Source organism: Prionailurus viverrinus, chromosome X (genome assembly GCF_022837055.1).
Source record: "Prionailurus viverrinus isolate Anna chromosome X, UM_Priviv_1.0, whole genome shotgun sequence".
Lineage (NCBI taxonomy): Eukaryota > Metazoa > Chordata > Mammalia > Carnivora > Felidae > Prionailurus > Prionailurus viverrinus.
Window position 1 is genome coordinate 89,559,941 of NC_062579.1, and position 17,834 is coordinate 89,577,774.

General features: G+C 39.4%; 1 protein-coding gene across 13 annotated transcripts in view; it reads right to left on the minus strand.

Annotated features, from left to right (window-relative positions):
* The window catches only part of KLHL13 (kelch like family member 13), a 427,026-nt gene that overhangs the window by 5,074 nt on the left and 404,118 nt on the right, over positions 1-17,834 (minus strand). For all 13 annotated transcript variants that reach the window (XM_047844695.1, XM_047844699.1, XM_047844694.1 and 10 more), the window contains one exon: positions 5,796-6,591. In XM_047844695.1, coding sequence (XP_047700651.1) covers positions 5,796-6,591 — 796 coding nt within the window. The remainder of the gene's footprint in view (positions 1-5,795; positions 6,592-17,834) is intronic.

Genomic DNA, 17,834 nt, shown 5'->3' on the forward strand with positions numbered 1-17,834 from the left:
AAAAGCCCAAGAAAACAGCAGCGCCTGGGTGGCTCAGTTGGTTAAGCATCCAACCTTTGGTTTTGGCTCAGGTCATGATCTCCTGGTTTCGTGAGTTCGAGCCCCAACAAACAAATAAAAAACTTGAAAATTTTATAGAATTTATTACAGACGCTGCCAGTTGCCAACCCAACTGCTTGCCTCCCCCGACGCTGCTTTTTTCTCAGGAACAGAACCACAACACTGCTCACGGAAGCACTATGCTAAACTCAAAATTCAAATTCCCTTGAAGCTGGAGTTGACCACATACATGACAAGAGTACTGGAATACCGGACTGATTAATCATCCTTTGAACAAGATTTCCTTTTTAAAACACATTTTGTTTAGTTCATTTATTTCTTCTGAGAGACAGTGTGCAAGCGAGCAGGGGAGGGGTGGAGGGAGGGAGAGAGAGAGAGAGGGAGAGAGAGAGAGAAGGAGAGAATCCCAAGCAGGCTCCCCGCTATCAGCGCAGAGCCCGATGCGAGGCTTGAACTCATGAATCGTGAGATCATGACCTGAGCTGAAACCCAAAGCTTAACCGACTGAGCCACCCAGGCGCCTGAAGATTTCCTTTATTACAAAGAAAATAACGTTAACAATAGGCCATCCTAAATAGAAAGGGCGAGAGATTCACTTTCTACTCCATTCAACAGTTTCATTTCTTCAGCAAATTGACTATGTGAAATGCTTCTTTCTCTTCTCCAACAACTCCTACATTACACCACTTCTCACATCCCTTTACTGATCGCCTTTTGCACTGACCTGGGCTTTACATTTTCAGTCTTATTTCAAAGGCTTTTACTCTTCTCATTTTGATCTACTCTCTTGGTAGTTTTGTTCATTGCTTCAGGCTTGGACCCTCACCAACTCTATCCCTTCTAAACCCTTCCATTAAGTAGCCAGGTCCTGCAAACTCTTTCCCCCAAAAGAGGGCTATTGCCATAACTAAGGACAAGCTAAAACTAACTGTTTACTCCGAGACTGGTTTTGACTATTTGTAGTCACTAGACGTCTTCTCTAATGTTCATTTCCATTCGCCTTTACCATGACTTTCACTTAATTGACAAGCACAATCCTACTGAACGTACGTTATTATCTCTCTCTCTCTCTCTCTCTACTTACAGAGGATCTAGCATATTGATTGGTATTTGGCATCAGCAAAGTAATTAATGATAGGGTTTTAGCTGATAAAAGAAAGCCATCTAATCACACATCCTATCGGCAAAAGCGTTTTAAAAGACTTCCTGAGATCACCTTTTCCACCTATTTGATGTCAAAGACAGGTTTTACTATAGTCCTATGCTTTCTTTAATGAAAGATGCTGCCTTGAACTTGGAAATTTCTGGAGTGTAACAGTCTTTCCTTATATCTAATTCCATCTATTCTGATGGAGTTTCCATGAGTTTTCTCTTACTCTTTTTGGACTGGAGCTGGCACTTGAACAGCTATTCGCTCTTCATGATTATGAAAACTTTCCCATGTAGAAAGATAACGCTGTGCTTCTGTCAGTGAATTAATTGCATATTTCCCCTAATAGAGGTTATAAGAATCCACCTATATTTACCACCAGTAATATAATAGCTATGGAATACTTCATCATCCCTCAACTTTCCATCTTCTGACTAAATAATCCACTTCCCTTGGCTTTCCCCATCATTTAATATTTACTGCCAGCCTACAGACTTTCTCCAGGAAGAATTGGTGTTGTTCTTAGCAAAATCCATACTATTTGCTTTCAAAATAGAAGACATCTAATTAAAAGTGTACACACACACATGCCCTTATTTCTATTTTCCGTGTTCACAAGGCAGTGAGATAGAGGTTAGTGCCCAACAACCCTGACAGGGGGAGGGGGCAAGGGGTGATGCAAAACACAAAGCAGCGGTTCCATCGCGGTCGATGAGCGGGAATGGCAATGAAGTAGTAAGTTCTAGAATGGGGCCAGCAAATTAGAGCCGTAAGCCAAATCCAGGATGCTGCCTGCATTTGTATGTCTCACGAGATAAAAATATGAATGGCTTTTACCTTTCTAAAGAGTTGGGGGGAGACATCAAAGAGAAACTACTTTGTGGCATACGAAAAATCGTATGGAATTCCAACGTCGGGGTACCTACATTAAGCTCTAGCGGAACAAAGCCTCACCCGTTTGCTTATAAATCGTCTGTGGTTGCCTTTGTGACAAGACAGCAGAGGTAACGAGCTGACAAGATCCTACGGCCTACAAGGCTGAAAATATTGACTTTCTGGCCCTTTACAGACTTTTGCTGACCCTTATTCTAGAGAATCATCTTCGGTGACCTGGTGGCCTGCCACTTAAATTAGAGACCTTCTCCAACTTAAGAATTACACGTAGGTTGCTTGCTTCTCATAAATCATCAAAGATTCCTATTTTCTCAGGTGAGCCTACTGGAGTCCAGAATCGGTCCCAAGAGATGATGTAGAACTCGCTTGTTCTTTTTGAGATGAGGAAAGAGATTAACCCCGGATAACCACCGGAACAACAATGGATCCCAGACAGGGGGGTATGGGGTGTTTAATGAACAAAACCGCAAATCCGTTAAGGGATAGGGAGGCATTTGATAAATTTCAGTAACTTTATTGTGCATTTATTTGAAAAAAGAACCTAACACGTTTTCTGTTAAGTTTTTTCAGTATTTCAAAGCTTGACTTATTAATATTGAACAGAAGCGCAAGATATCTGAGCTGTCATCTCTCTCTTCAGTATAGAAAACCTCAATGGAAGATCGATCTCTTGTATGACATAAATTTGGAAGATGCCAGAAATAACGGACACCTCTTTCTCGTAAGTGACAGCTGGTCTAAGCTTCACGTCATTTCCAATTGTACCTGGTGTCACAGGAAAGCAGCATTTCTAAGGAATTATATTTCCCATATGCATTAGTAGTATCTTTTAACATACTATAGGTTTAGGTCCATACACTCCACGAAGGGATTTTAAAAAGCCAAATGCATTAAAATGATCGAAAGTGTCTTGTAAATGCTGCCCCTGGTTTCTTTTCATAATTACATATAGGCAATGGTCATTGTATATATGAAGAATAAATGATATACTGGTACTGATGAACCTATTAATATTTTTTTTTAAGATTTTATTTTTAAGGAATCTCTACCTACAGTTCTGAGACCAAGAGTCACATGCTTGGTGTGCCCAGGGGGGCTCAGTCGGTTAAGCATATGACTCTTGATTTTGACTCAGGCCATGATCTCACGGTTCGTGGGTTTGAGCCCCATGTAGGGGTCTGCAATGGCTGTGTGGAGCCTGCTTGGGATTCTCTCTGTCTCCCTCCTCTCTCTGCTCCTGCCCTGCTCTCTGTCCGTCTGTCTGTCTCTCTCTCTCTCACACACAAAAATAAGCAAATGAACTAAAAAAAAATTGCTACAGACTGGCTTTGTTGGGTATGCTGACTTTAAGGAAACCAGTCCTTTTCCACAAAAGTTTACTTATAGATTATGGGAGGTAATGTCAAAGGAAAGACATACCATTGGCCTTTAAATGGAATTTGAGTTGTTTCTTGGTATTGAGGCTTTGGGTCTATATTATGATGATACATGTACTTGCGAAAAATGCAGTTTATGAATTTAGATAAAGATGGGCCTAAGTTTACCATCTAGAGGGGGAATATTTTCTGGGAATATTTAAGTCATTATCCTCAGGATGAAACTTTGGGAGATTGTGATTTTAAAGCCTAAATATAATCAAAGAGTTATTATGAACTTGGAATAGCCCATGAAAAGCAGGCTTCTTTCTTTTTTAGTTTCAAACTGAAACACAGAAGGCTATTTTTAATAAGAGATAGAGGGTGTGATTTCTGAAGGTCATGAGCAAGGAAGAGGCCGGTTGCCCGATGAGGATAACATGGCCAGAGCTCAGAAAAAGAAAGCCTCTAGCTTCCTGGTTTTATGTAATGACTCTCCCTGGCCCAAGATTATAAATTCTCAGAAGAATAAGGCCTCCAATTAATACTAGGAACAATACACTGAAAACTTCCTATTGACAGGGGTGGGGACATCAGTGGGCAAGCACTATTTCCCTCGAGAAAGAGGTTTTGAAATGACCGCTGACTGCCGGGATCGAAGACCTACAATTTGTAAACTTGTAAAGATTATCCGAGACCAGTGGTTTTCCCGAGAAAGCACCAAGTCACTAGTTGCAGCTTCTGGATATTTCCAGACGCCATAAATGTAAAATACCAGAACAACATGAAAATAACTTGGGTGGCGTGACTGAGGAGACCTGAAATGACAATTCTACACTGAAGGATACTAATGCCTCAAATGCTTTTCAAAGTCAGATTACTGGGGGGCGCCTGGGTGGCTCAGTCGGTTAAGAGTCTGACTTTTGGTTTTGGCTCAGGGCATGACCTCACGGTTCGTGAGTTTGAGCCCCGCGTCGGGCTCTGCGTTGGCGGCAGGGAGCCTGCTTGGGATTCTCTGTCACTCTGCCTCTCCCCTACTTGCTCATGTGCTCTCTCTCACTCTCTCTCTCCAAAATAAATACATAAACTTGAAAAACTCTGATTATTAAAATACATTGGGAAATCTGTGTGGTTCATGATAATGACACCTGAAGTCCAACCATTTGGAAAGCCTGGTCTTAGAAAAAATATCACTATGACAACAAAAGAACAAATCAAACTGTGGGTAGGAAAGGTCAGTGACATTAAGACATCACGAACAAGAAAGGGCTCGATAAGCTGGAAAGTTGTAAGAGCTGAGAGCAGTTCTTTTTGCCTCCAATACACAGCTTGTTCTCAAATCCATTAAGCTACTTTTTATTTCTTAGACTACAGAAGAAAAAGATCCTGATAATTACTGTGAATTTATCCAGAGCCAATGCCAACATTTTTCACTTGCCCAGCATTACAGAGCCTGGGACGCTGGTCAGCTACAAGGACTCAATTCATAACCGAATAAAAGAAGAATGGCAAAAAAGGCCAAGCAATGATGGTAATGACAGATACGTAAGGCGTGACAGTAAATGTGGTCTTCCTGACTTCTTTTTGGACAGCTATCTCATTCCAATTTCATCCAAAATTGCAAAAGTGATGTAGCCAAAGTACTGGTCTCTGTGCACCGTACTTGTGACCAATTTTAGATTTAGGGAGACAAAAAAGTGGCCGTCAGTTTTAGCGAAGAAAGCTGTTTGGTATTTCGCCAAGAGGGAATGGTTTTTTGAAACGCATAGTCCCAGATCATATCACTCAAAGTAAATAAACTTTGGGTAATGTTGAACTTTGTACATTTAATTGATAAAGAAAATGACCTTACTATGTGGTCTGGGATAGGGTAACAGATTATGTAAAAGAAGAAAAAGTCACAGTGGGTCCTCTGTAGGGAAGGATTTTAACCTGCTCACTAAAATATTATGTGGGCTTTTAAAAATGGAAAATAAGGAAACGTGCCAAACTTCTGTCTGAGATTCTATCAGAATTTAAATTAGCAGAATATACTGTGTAGTTATACTGTCAAGGTGAAAACCACATATACTGCCAAATAAAATATTCTGCAACATACTGATGTATTTCTAAGATATAATCTGTACCCTGGCCAACAACATACACTCGGATTAGGCATACAGATTATCTCTGATATTTTAGGAAATGATAATAATAATAATTTAGGAAAACAGTTTAAATGAAACCCTAGCTACGTCTTTGCCTTTAATTTTATGGAACTGCTTATTTTATGACTTAACAAGAATTTGCGGGTAAAGAAATTGGACTCTACGCTCAACATGAATGCGCACACTTACGCAGTTCACCAGCCGCGTTTCGCCCGCCGACTGCATACAGGTATCCTTTGAGGGCACTTAGGTGGAAGAAGGTGCGCTTTTCATTTAAAGATGCAACCTGCATCCATTTATTGTAGCGAGGATCAAATCTGAAGACTGTATCGACCGCCGTTTTTCCTTTCGTGTCATAATTACTCTGTCCGCCGACGACATAGAGGAAATTTCCAATGACGGCAATGCCATGCTGGTACCTTGGGGCATCCATGGGGGCTAAAGATTTCCACTCGTGGGCCTTTTCATCATACATGCGCAATTCCTTGCTGACAACCAGCTGCTGCCTCAGAACTCCTCCCAGTGTGACCAGATGAGTGGTGTCAGAGCGAATGGCAGTCCTGTCTGACTGCATCACTGGCTGCATATACGGCATCATTTGGTAATTGCTGGCTTCCAAAAGGAGATTCACGCACGTGTTGTCAGTTCTCATGAAATCCACGGTTTGCACATAATTAATGAGCTCCTGTGGTGTCATCAGTGGAAATCGTATGTTCTTCATTAATTTTGCAGCAAAGTCCATCCGAGGCTCTTCCAGGCGTAGCCAGCGACAGGTGGCCTTAAAGAGCTCGAGTTCAGTGCAATGCTTAAGGCTATTACTGGAAAGCACGAAGGCAAGACGCTCAAAAGGGAGTTTTAAGAACTCCCCGGTGCTCAGCAACGCGGGAAAATTCTTCAAGACAAAACTGTTGACGTATTTATCCACTTCTGTCAGATTGTAGGTGTTGGCGATCCGACCAACTTCGACACAATTGTCTAAAGTGACCTGTTGAATCAATAAATAATATTAAAATACTACTATTTTCATGACACTCATCTCTGGATAACAAAAATACCTGTTCTAGAATAAGACTAAACTGAGAATTTTACTGTCCATATAGATGCAAATGAAAATTGTTATCGAAATACATTAAGGACCTAAAGAGAATTCACAAACCACCAATCCATTACAAAAGTGACAAAAAGAAAATTATCTACAACGCATCGACAAGAGAAAGGTTAAAAACCATGTGATCATTTCAACGGATGCAGAAAAAAGCATTTGACAAAGCACAATATCCATTCATGATAAAAACCCTCAACGATGTAGGTTTAGAGGGAACATACCTCAACATAATAAAGGCCATATGTGAAAATCCCAGAGCTAACATCATACTCAATGGGGAAAAACTAAGAGCTTCTTCCCTGAGATCAAGAACAAGAAAAGGATGTCTACTCTCACCACTTTTACTTAACATAGTACTGGAAGTCGTAGCCACAGCGATCAGACAAGAAAAGGAAATAAAAGGCATCCAAATTGGGAAGGAAGAAGCAAAACCTTCGATATTTGCAGAGGACATGATATTATATATGGAAAACCCGAAAGACTCCACCAAAAAACTACTAGAACTGTTGCAAAAAACTACTAGAACTGTTCAATGAATTCAGTAAGGTTTCAGGATACAAAATCAATATACAGAAACCCACTGCATTTCCATATACCAACAATGAAGTAGCAAAAAAAAAAAAAAAGAAAGAAAAGAAAACAATCCCATTTACAATTATGCCAAACATAATAAAATACCTAGAAATAAACTTAACCAAGGAGGTGAAAGACATGTACACTGGAAACTATAAAACACTGATGAAAAAACTGAAGATGACACAAATGGTAATATATTCCATGTTCATAGATTGCAAGAACAGATACCGTTAAAAGGTCCATACTGCACAGGGCAATCTACACATTGAATGCAATCTTTATCAAAATGCTAAGAGCATTTTTCGCAGAACTAGAACAAACAATCCGAAAATCTGCATAAGACCCCAAACAGCCAAAGCAATCTTGACAAAGAAAAACGAAGCTGGAGGTATCACAATTCCAGATTTCCAGTTATCCTACAAAGCTGTAGTGATCAACACAGTGTGGTATCGGCACAAAAACGGACACACAGATCAACAGAACAGAATAGAAAGCCCAGAAGTAAACCCGTGATTATATGGTTAATTAATCTTCGACAAAGGAGGCAAAAACAGGCAATGGGAAAATGACAGTCTCTCCAACAAATGGTGTAGAGGACCCCGGGGAAGGTGCATGCAAAAGAATGAAACTGGAACACTTTCTTATGCCATACACAAAAGTAACCTCAAAATGGATTAAAGACCGAAAAGTGAGACCTGAAACCATAAAAATCCTAGAAGAGAGCACAGGCAGTAATTTCTCTGACGTCGGCTATCGTAACATTTTTCTAGATCTATCTCCTGATGCAAGGGAAACACAAGCAAAAAATAAACTATTGGGACTACATCAAAATAAAAACTTCTGCACAGCAAAGGAAACAGTCAACAAAACAAAAAGACTGAATGGGGAAGCTATTTGTGAACAAAAAAGGGTTCGTATCCAAAATATATAAAGAACTTACACAATTCAACACCAAGAAAACATAGATAACCTGATTTAAAACATGGGCAGAAGACATGAACAGATATTTCCTCAAAGAAGACATCCAGATGGCCAACAGACACATGAAGAAGTGCTCAACATCTGTAACCATCAGGGAAATGCAAATTAAAACCATAAAGAGATATCACCTCAAACCCGTCAGAATGGCTAACGTCAAAAACACAAGAAGCAACAAGTGTTGGCAAGGATGTGGAGAAAAAGGAACCCTCACGCACTGTTGGCCGGAATGTAATCCGGTGCAGCCACTCTGAAAAAGAGTATGGAGGTTCCTCAGAAAATTAAAAATAGGACTACCATATGATCCGGTAGTCACACTACTGGATATTTACCCAGAGAATATGAGAACACTAATTTGAAAGGATATATGCACCCTGTTTATTGCAGCATTATTTACAACAGCCAAATTATGTAAGCAACCCAAGTGTCCATCAATAGATATGAATGGATAAAGAAGATGTGGTGTGTGTGTGTGTGTGTATACACATACATATATATACACATATACATATATCTATATGGATATACAGATATATAGATATACAATGGAATATCATTCAGCCATAAAAAAGAATGAAATCTTGCTATCTGCAGCAACATGGATGGGTGTAGAGAGTATAAAGGTAAGCGAAATAAGTTAGTCGGAGAAAGACAAATACTGTATGATTTCACTCATATGTAGAATTTAAGAAACAAAACAAATGAACAAAGAAATAAAGAGACAAACCAAAAAAACAGACTCGTAACTACAGAGAACAGATGGTTACCAGAGGGGAGGTGGGCAGGGAAATGGGTGAAACGGGTGAAGGGAATTAAGAGTACGCTTATCATGATGAACCCAGAACAATGTACAGAATTGCTGAATCACTATATTGTATAACTGAAACTAATATAACACTATGTCAACTATATTGGAATTAGAATTTAAAAAAAAAGAAAAGTGGCAGACACATATTTATTGACTACTGAAAAATAAGGAAAATTATCAAAATCAGTAGATTAGAAGTTACCGTGAGAAACAATGTTATAACTTGACTATGGCCAAAAAATTCCTTTTCTCTTCTTGGAAATGTGTGTTCCCTCTCAAAAACATACTAATAAAATTCTGGCTAGATGGAACTTTTGGAAAAATAGAGGGTTATTCTATTACGGTTCATCTCAATCCATCTTCTCAGTCATGATTCCTAAAAGTAACCTTGCTAGCAAATCCACAAACAGAAAGTCTCTAATACAGGATCTCTAGATTTCTCTTTCATGTAAAGAGTCATGATTCATTACCGTAATTCATTTTGATCCCTTCAAAAGTTATTGTTCCTAATAAAGGTAATTTAATAAGGCAATCATTCCTAGGGTGAAGTTATTTTCACATTATTTATGCAGAAATACAAGGAAAGGAATCATTTTCATGAGGGCTGGAACAGGTGTTGTCTCCCATCACATTTACTCATGCAGTTCAGTTAGTTTCTGGTGTCTGTGATGATGGCTTTGCAACATAGTTTCCCCGGGCCGTTCTCTTCCTCTAGCATACTCAAGCTGTGCCTGGAGTCAAAATGAGCCCAGAGAAGTCTCCCCTGGACAGATCACAATATAGCAAAAATGGAAACTTCCAGAAAAAGGAGACAAGTGATGGAGAGGCTCGTCTTCAGCAAGAGCTCTTGCTGAAGCCTTAATAACTGGTCAGAAGGGAAAACGGGAAAATCGTATCAGCAAATGTTATGCAAGGAATAAATCACTAAAACAAGCCTGCCATACGACTATCTGTGTGTGTATACAAACACACAGGCAGGTCACAGGCAAAGGACTCAAAGGTTTTCTCTTAATTTTGTCAGTGTGTGTGTTCACATATGTCACGTAAACTTCACTGACATACCTGTATCGTTGCCAGATTGGCAGATGATTAAGAGAAAATTGCCTAATCCTATTATCCTTTTATTTAAAAGCTGAAATGAGACTGAAGTAATTACTTCTCTGCATAAAATATCGGCCCCGCTGATACATTATCACAGAAAGCTCTAAGGTTAACACACACACACGAGGCTATTTTCATAGATTTATTACTCAGGAAGAATTTTAACAATTTGCTTTACAGGAATCTCCAAAAAATTTCAATTGCTTATTAAACTGAATAGCTATATAGTAAAGAATACCTAAAACAGAACTGAAACACAAAAGAAGAATTAGGAAAAACAAATTAACAAATTATGGGCCTTTTGAAAGACACAGTTTAACACTGTTCAATACCTTGGATTTCCAATGTGATTAATAAAAAGTACGTTTCAATCCAATTGCAGGAGTGGCAAGTTGGCAGCTTATAAAATTTTTCATTGTGTAAATGAAGTTACAGTTATTAGCCACTTGCCCAAATCACTCCGGGTGGCAGGAATTAACGTCTGGGGTAACGAATCTACTTTCGAGTCCGGAAAGGAGTAGCCCTTCCCCAGAGCAAAGGTAATTTGCACCTTTGAACACATTTACTAGCAGGGATAAGCAAAGGTTGGTGAGAATGTAAAAATGATTCCCAAGTTTGCAGATTCTTGTCATGAGCGATAGGATTACAGATAAAAGCAACAAGAAATGGGTACTTCAAATAAGCAAAATGACGTTGTTGCTCACCAAATAGAAGTCTAAAGGGATAGCCTACAAAACAAACCAAGATTAAAAAATTGAAACTGAATTAGAAATGGGATCAAGGTATTTAGTGCCTTCCCCATTTCCCGCTTCGACTTCATCCAATAAGAAAACAATTACTAAAACAACAGCATTAAAAAAAAAAAAAAGCCTGCCTTTTATTGAATGGCATTTGGAAAATATCTTCTGTATATCAGTATGCTCAGATACAGATACACAAGACTGCAAAAGACCTTGACAGACCACTAGGATATACAGAAAGCTGTCTAGTCTTTTCTTAAAAATCACCAGAGAATGATATTTCATAACCTTCCAAATTGTCATCTTCTTAATTTTTTTTAAGGTTTATTTATTTTTGAGAGAGAGACACAGAATGTGCGCAGGGGAGGGGCAGAGACAGAGGGAGACACAGAATCAGAAGCAAGCTTCAGGTTCGGAGCTGTCAGCACAAGAGCCCAAGGCGGGGCTCGAACTCACGAACCGCGAGATCACGACCCGAGTCAAAGTCAGCCGCTTAACCGACTGAGCCACCCAGGCGCCCCCAAATTGTCATCTTCTTGATAGAAGGACTAAGCATTTTCTATACCCCACGTACAACGGCTATCAGGCTGTGGGTATATAACAAAGGTTAAATACTATAATTATTGGCAATATACAAATTAAAGAAGTGATGATAGAGACAACTAAAAATAGAATAGATTTTGAATTGATATAGAAAATTACTAGACCCTTATTAATTTTTAAATGCAACTCAGACAAAAAGTATGGAATAGAAAATTGGTTGTTATGAAGTGCATGTAATCAAAGCTCAAATAATTAATTGTAGACTATAGGGATTATAGAAGCAAAGTCTAGAATTACAGTTAACAATGTAAGCAGACCAAAGTGATGGAATAATGGTAAATGATTTTTGGAAAAATACACGATTATTCAATTATGGTTCATTTTCATCAACCTCTTAGTCATGATTCTTAAAAGTGCTTCAGTTAGCATATACCCAAACATTTAGCCTAGACAGTATTAAATAATGGATGTGTGCAGTAATGTAACATTTAATGAAATTCATGTATATATTAGAATGCATTATATCTTGAAATATAAAATAGGAAGTTTAAAGCTTATTTTAAAAAAACAACTCATGGGGCGCCTGGGTGGCGCAGTCGGTTAAGCGTCCGACTTCAGCCAGGTCATGATCTCGCAGTCCGTGAGTTCGAGCCCCGCGTCGGGCTCTGGGCTGATGGCTCAGAGCCTGGAGCCTGTTTCCGATTCTGTGTCTCCCTCTCTCTCTGCCCCTCCCCCGTTCATGCTCTGTCTCTCTCTGTCCCAAAAATAAATAAACGTTGAAAAAAAAAAAAAAATTAAAAAAAAAAAAAAAAAAAAAAAAAAAACAACTCATAAGTAGAAAGGACTCTAATTTCATCTGAATATATAACCTGGCCTGAATTCCAAGGAAGAGTTATTACAGACATGAATTCAAATATACATTCGTGTTTTAAAGGATATAGAAGCAAAAAAGGACAAAATTTCTCAACCACTTATGAGAACCAGTAAAACTGCTTTTAAAATAATCAAGTGCACATTTCAGTTGCCTTGATATAAAATATTATAAATTCTTCTATTGCAATCAAACAACCTTCATAGGTCACCCTAAAGGCAGTTCCAGGCATCAGAATTTTCAAAGTGCTACTCTCATTAACATACTGTCCCTCACTGCGGCTGTATTAAATTGTTCAAATCACACTCGATGCACCCAAACATTTCACTGCCATAATATGACATTTTAATGACAGGTTTCATCAGAAATCAGAAATTCATCAGAAATTCATCAGAAATCAGATGTTATTCTGTTGAAGATCGGTGTGTTACACACATAAACTTCCACTTTGGAAAAAAGCAAAAACTAAAACGAGTCTCTGCTTTTGTAACTCTTCAGAAAAAGTGCAAAGACCAGGGAATTAGCTGGCAAATTTGGGCGGGAGGGGGGGAGGGGGGATGCTCCTCAGATAGTCCATGCGCCAAAGCGTCCTTGGTGCTGTCTAGTTTATTAAAATGGCAGCCTGGCGTCAAATACAACCACTGCAGAGAGAGAATGCGTGTCCACACACTGGGAAGAAATCAAATGAGCGACTGAGGGGGACAGAGGGTGTAGGAAGGACTAGTATTTGGAATATTTAACACCCAGCCCAGTCTGGGTATCCGTGAACGAGAATAGATGCTCAACCACAAACAACCGGTACGTGGGTATCACTTGCCGGATGTCAGCCGTGACAATAAGGGAGTCGAGATTGGTTTGGTGCGCGAGGGGAGGAATGGTTTCGATTCATCGAAAAATTATCTATATGAAAAATTATCTATATGAGTTTTCCTCTAATTTGCATTAAACCTCCCCAAAGGCAAAAAAGAATTATCTGAAAAGACATGTTAATTTTTATGGGTAAATCCAATTTGGATCAAATAAGGAATGTGAAATACAAGTACCATACAGGAAATTCTTACATCAAGAAGGATATTCCCAAAGCTTACTGCTGACGTCATCCCCTAATAGTAAAAGAAACTGTCTTTTCCAATAACTTCTTCTGATTTCCTTCATGTTTCCCTTGAGAGAACTCCTTTACTCTGCCTTTTGCCTCTCCCACACGGGCGCCTTCGTTTTCCACGGTCGCAAACTCTCTATTACCCCCGGTAGCCTCCATAAAAAAACCTCTCTACGTTTCATTGTGAGCTTCCCCACCCGGATCAGTGATGATAAATGTACAAGTGGAACCAAGGCTATACATGCATCAAGGAAAAACAGCAACACAACTTTAAAACAATGAGCTTAAAGAAAGAGTATCACCAAGTCGAAAACACAATGGCATCTTCGTTCTCTGATTCAATACGCTTTTATATAAAAAGAAAATGGTTCCTTGCTCACCTTCATTCAGGTTTGTTTATTCTGTATAATTGTATATTTCAATTGTCATATTGCCGGTTCAATGACAAACGTCCTGTTTCAGCAACCTTACGTTACAAATTGGGTTTTGTGGGCTGGCCTGAAATCCTCCGTAACAGTGGTTCCGTGGGGGCAGATGCGAGATGTTACAAATTCCAAACAGCAGACAAATGATAAACAAAAAATTTAACGACAACCTGTGTGTAAATCAGGGAATGGCCGCACAGCATTTAGCATGCTGTAGTTACAGAATGTCGTAAAGACGGAAATGAATGCCATTTCTAGGCATGTAACTAAACAGGTAATTTTCCATCGTCTCCATGATATCGGAAAGCAAATGTTTTTAAGCTTATTTATTTATTTTCAGAGAGAGAGAGAAACAGCGCAAGTGGAGGAAGAACAGAGAGAGAGAGAGAGAGAGAGAGAGAGACGGAATCCCAAGCAGGCTCCGCGCTGGCAGCGCAGAGCCCGACGCAGGGCTCGAACTCACAAACCGTGAGATCGTGACCTGAGCAGAAATTAAGGAGTTGGACGCTTAACCAACTGAGCCTCCCGGACGCCCCGGAAAGCCAATGTTTTTAGAAAATTTTACCTACTCCGCTTTGCATCCTTCACTGTCATCCCTTTGTATCCATTTCATAGTTCTCTTTTCTACAACTACCAGGAAAGTAACATAGCAAGAACAAAAGCACCTGAGCCTATAAACTACAATAGTCATTAACACCCTAAGAGAAAAGCATTACTGCGAAGGATGGCAAAGCGGGGAGTGGTTCTTGTTCTATGGAGCCTGATGCTCTGTTCTAGAACACTGGTGTTTTTCTATCTCACCAAAGGCGAGGGTGGTTTTATTGTCGTATTTAAGGTTATCACGCAAAACTAACATAAAAACGCTTTGTGAGTTATTTGCCGAGTCACATTTTATTGTACCACTGCTCCTTCTCACCCACACAAACAATTAAGAAGGGGATAGACCAGAGTTGTATCGGAAGTTGATTTTTCTTTCTAAAAGCTCAAGCCTAAGTAGTGTTTTGGTTACGTGAAGTATAATCCCACCACATCATTAAAAGCATACACCTATTCGCTCAAAACCTTTGGTTTAAGCACGCAATTCTTAAAACATGAGACCATCCTATGTAAAAACGATCCATAAAAGTTAGCTTGTGGGAGAACTCAAAACAAATCTACCGGTGAAAAATACATTATCTAGAAACTTCCAAGGGCTACTCTTGCCTGACCCACTTGATTGCTGAGAAGGAAAGAGGAAATAGAGTAAGGCTGAACATTTGACTAAGAAATGGAATGCATGAAAGAAGGGATAAGGGAAAAGTTGGATTTTAGATAATCCTTATGCCAATAATTGACCAACTGTTCTCAAAAACTATCATGGATTCTGAGAGGGAATATTTCCACAGTAAAATCACACAGACATATCCTCAGCAAACAGGATGAAAGACAGGTAAATAGAACGGTGCTAAGAAAAGAGGTGTTTTTCCTCAGAGTTCAGAGAAACTTCGAAAACCGAGAGGAAGGAGTAAACTATACCACAGGTACGCTTTGTCAGACACAAGCCTCTTCTCCACTGGAAATGGGTTTTAGGAGGTCCGCAGAGGACACTAGGAATGAATATCACAATCTTTAAAGCAATAGTAAGTCTTCATAAAAATGAAGAAATTTCCAAACAGGTAAAGCACGCAGTTACAATAAATGTTTCAAACAGGTTAAAGAACCAACCTCCTAATTACACAAAATGTGTCAATATTGCAAAATTACTGTGATGTCATCTTTAAATAATCTTGTTTTAGAGTTTTCTAGAACACGATTGTTCTTCATACTGTTATTCTGACAACTGTATACTTTCACGACTTTTCATAAATTGTGCTTTATTCCATTTGGTCCTTTCCTTTCAGGTAAAGGAACAGATCGCCACCCGTATCTAAAGGTCTAAGTACTACAATTCGCTACGAGAGAAGAGGTTGACCGTGAACGTCTATTATTCATGACCGGTTCCAAAGAAATCATAACACCGTATGTAGTTTGGCTCAGGATGACCACGTGTGCTGCTGAGATCAGTGTAACAGCAAATGTTGAGAGTATATAAACGTAAGCATTAAGTGTTATTACTAAAGTAATTATTGGACGTGATACACTTAAAAAATACATTCAGTTCATTTTTTTCCTGGGACGAAGGTGTTACATGATGTCAGGGGTACGAACCTAGAAGAAAGGCGCTTACAGGTCCTAAGGGGGAGGGCCTTGTGTGACTAAATTAAAACGAGAGTCAGTGCTCAGATTCAGTACTGACAAGCAGCATCTTGAGAAATACACTTCATGCGGGCTACTCACGTGATAGAGAATAAACAACACTGTAACCCCACGCTGCCTTTTGGCTGTTAGTTTAAAAGTTTATAAATAACGGTGAGACAGTAGTACGGATGCTTTAAAATGGAAACACACAAACAAGACACACTTTCCACAGTCCTGTTAAATTAGCTGTGGGCTGACTTTATAAGACAAGGAGTAGCTTATTAATAAAAGCGCTAAGGACACGTTCTCTTAAAACCTAGGGTTTGCAAACTGGGCTACCAGTTTAGTCAATGCAACTTTTAGAAAGCCTAACAGCAATAATTTACCGATATTAGAATTGGTAGGAGTTTAAATCAAGGGTAGAAAAATGTATTATCTACTCATATAATAAATTAGAAAACAGATCAAAATTTACCGCTGCCATAATTCTCCAATTACAAAAGCAAGTTCCATAAACTCCAGAAATCTTCTGGGCAATATCTCCTTGCAACCAAAGCATTTCATTTCCCGGAAGTAGAATTTAAGAGTCTCAAATAGGGCAGTGCCTTCAGGAACCACGTGATCGCTAAGCAGTTCATTGGTAGCTGTGTCTTCTCCTATCTATTAATAAAGGCTAAAAACCATTTAGTGGGTGATGCGTTTCCATGCAATTAAGACTTATTTTTCTATATGTTGTCACATAAGTATTACTTCTTCTCAAGACCTGGCTCCCATATTTAAGGAAGAAAAAAAATTACTGAGCCTGGTTTAAAAGGCTTCTAGAAGCTCAGATTATGTTTCCATGGAATTCCATTTAAGAAGTCTGCCTGTATAAAAACATAGGAACATCAGGGAAGGGAAGCAAAAATAATATAAAAACAGGGAGAGGGGCAAGACATAAGAGACTCTTTTTTAAAAAAAGGTTTTTTTCCATATTTATTTATTTTTGAGAGAGAGAGAGAGACAGAGTGTGAGCGGGGTAGGGGCAGAGAGAGAGGGAGACACAGAATCCGAAGCAGGCCCCAGGCTCCGAGCCATCAGCACAGAGCCTGACACGGGGCTCGAACTTGTCAACTGCGAGATAATGACCTGAGCCGAAGTCGGATGCTCAACCGACTGAGCCACCCAGGTGCCCCAGGAGACTCTTGAATATAAAGAACAAACTGAGGGCACTGGAGGGGTTGTGGTGGGGGGATGGGCTAGATGGGTGATGGGCATTAAGGAGGACACTCGTTGGGATGAGCACTGGGTGTTATATGTAGGGGATGAATCACTGGATTGTACTCCTGGAATCATTATTACACTATATGCTAACTAACTTCAATGTAAATTAAAAAAATAATAATAATAATGGTAAAGATGGCAAATTTTATGGTGTATTTTACCAAAATAAAAAAGATTGGATAAAAAAAAAAAACTTCTACAAAGTGGAAAAAAAAGAAAAAGAAAAAAGAAGCCTGCCTGTATAAAATCGTTAAGGTAAATAAAACCAGATTAAGATACATAACATCAAAAAACAGTTTAAAATCTATATCGTTATGGGGCGCCTGGGTAGCTCAGTCGGTTCAGCGTCCGACTTCAGCCCAGGTCATGATCTCGCAGTTCACAAGTTCGAGCCCCACGTCGGGCTCTGTGCTGACAGCTCAGAGCCTAGGCCCTGCTTCGGATTCTGTGTCTCCCTCTCCCTCTGCCCCTCCCCGGTTCACATTCTGTGTCTCTCTCTCTC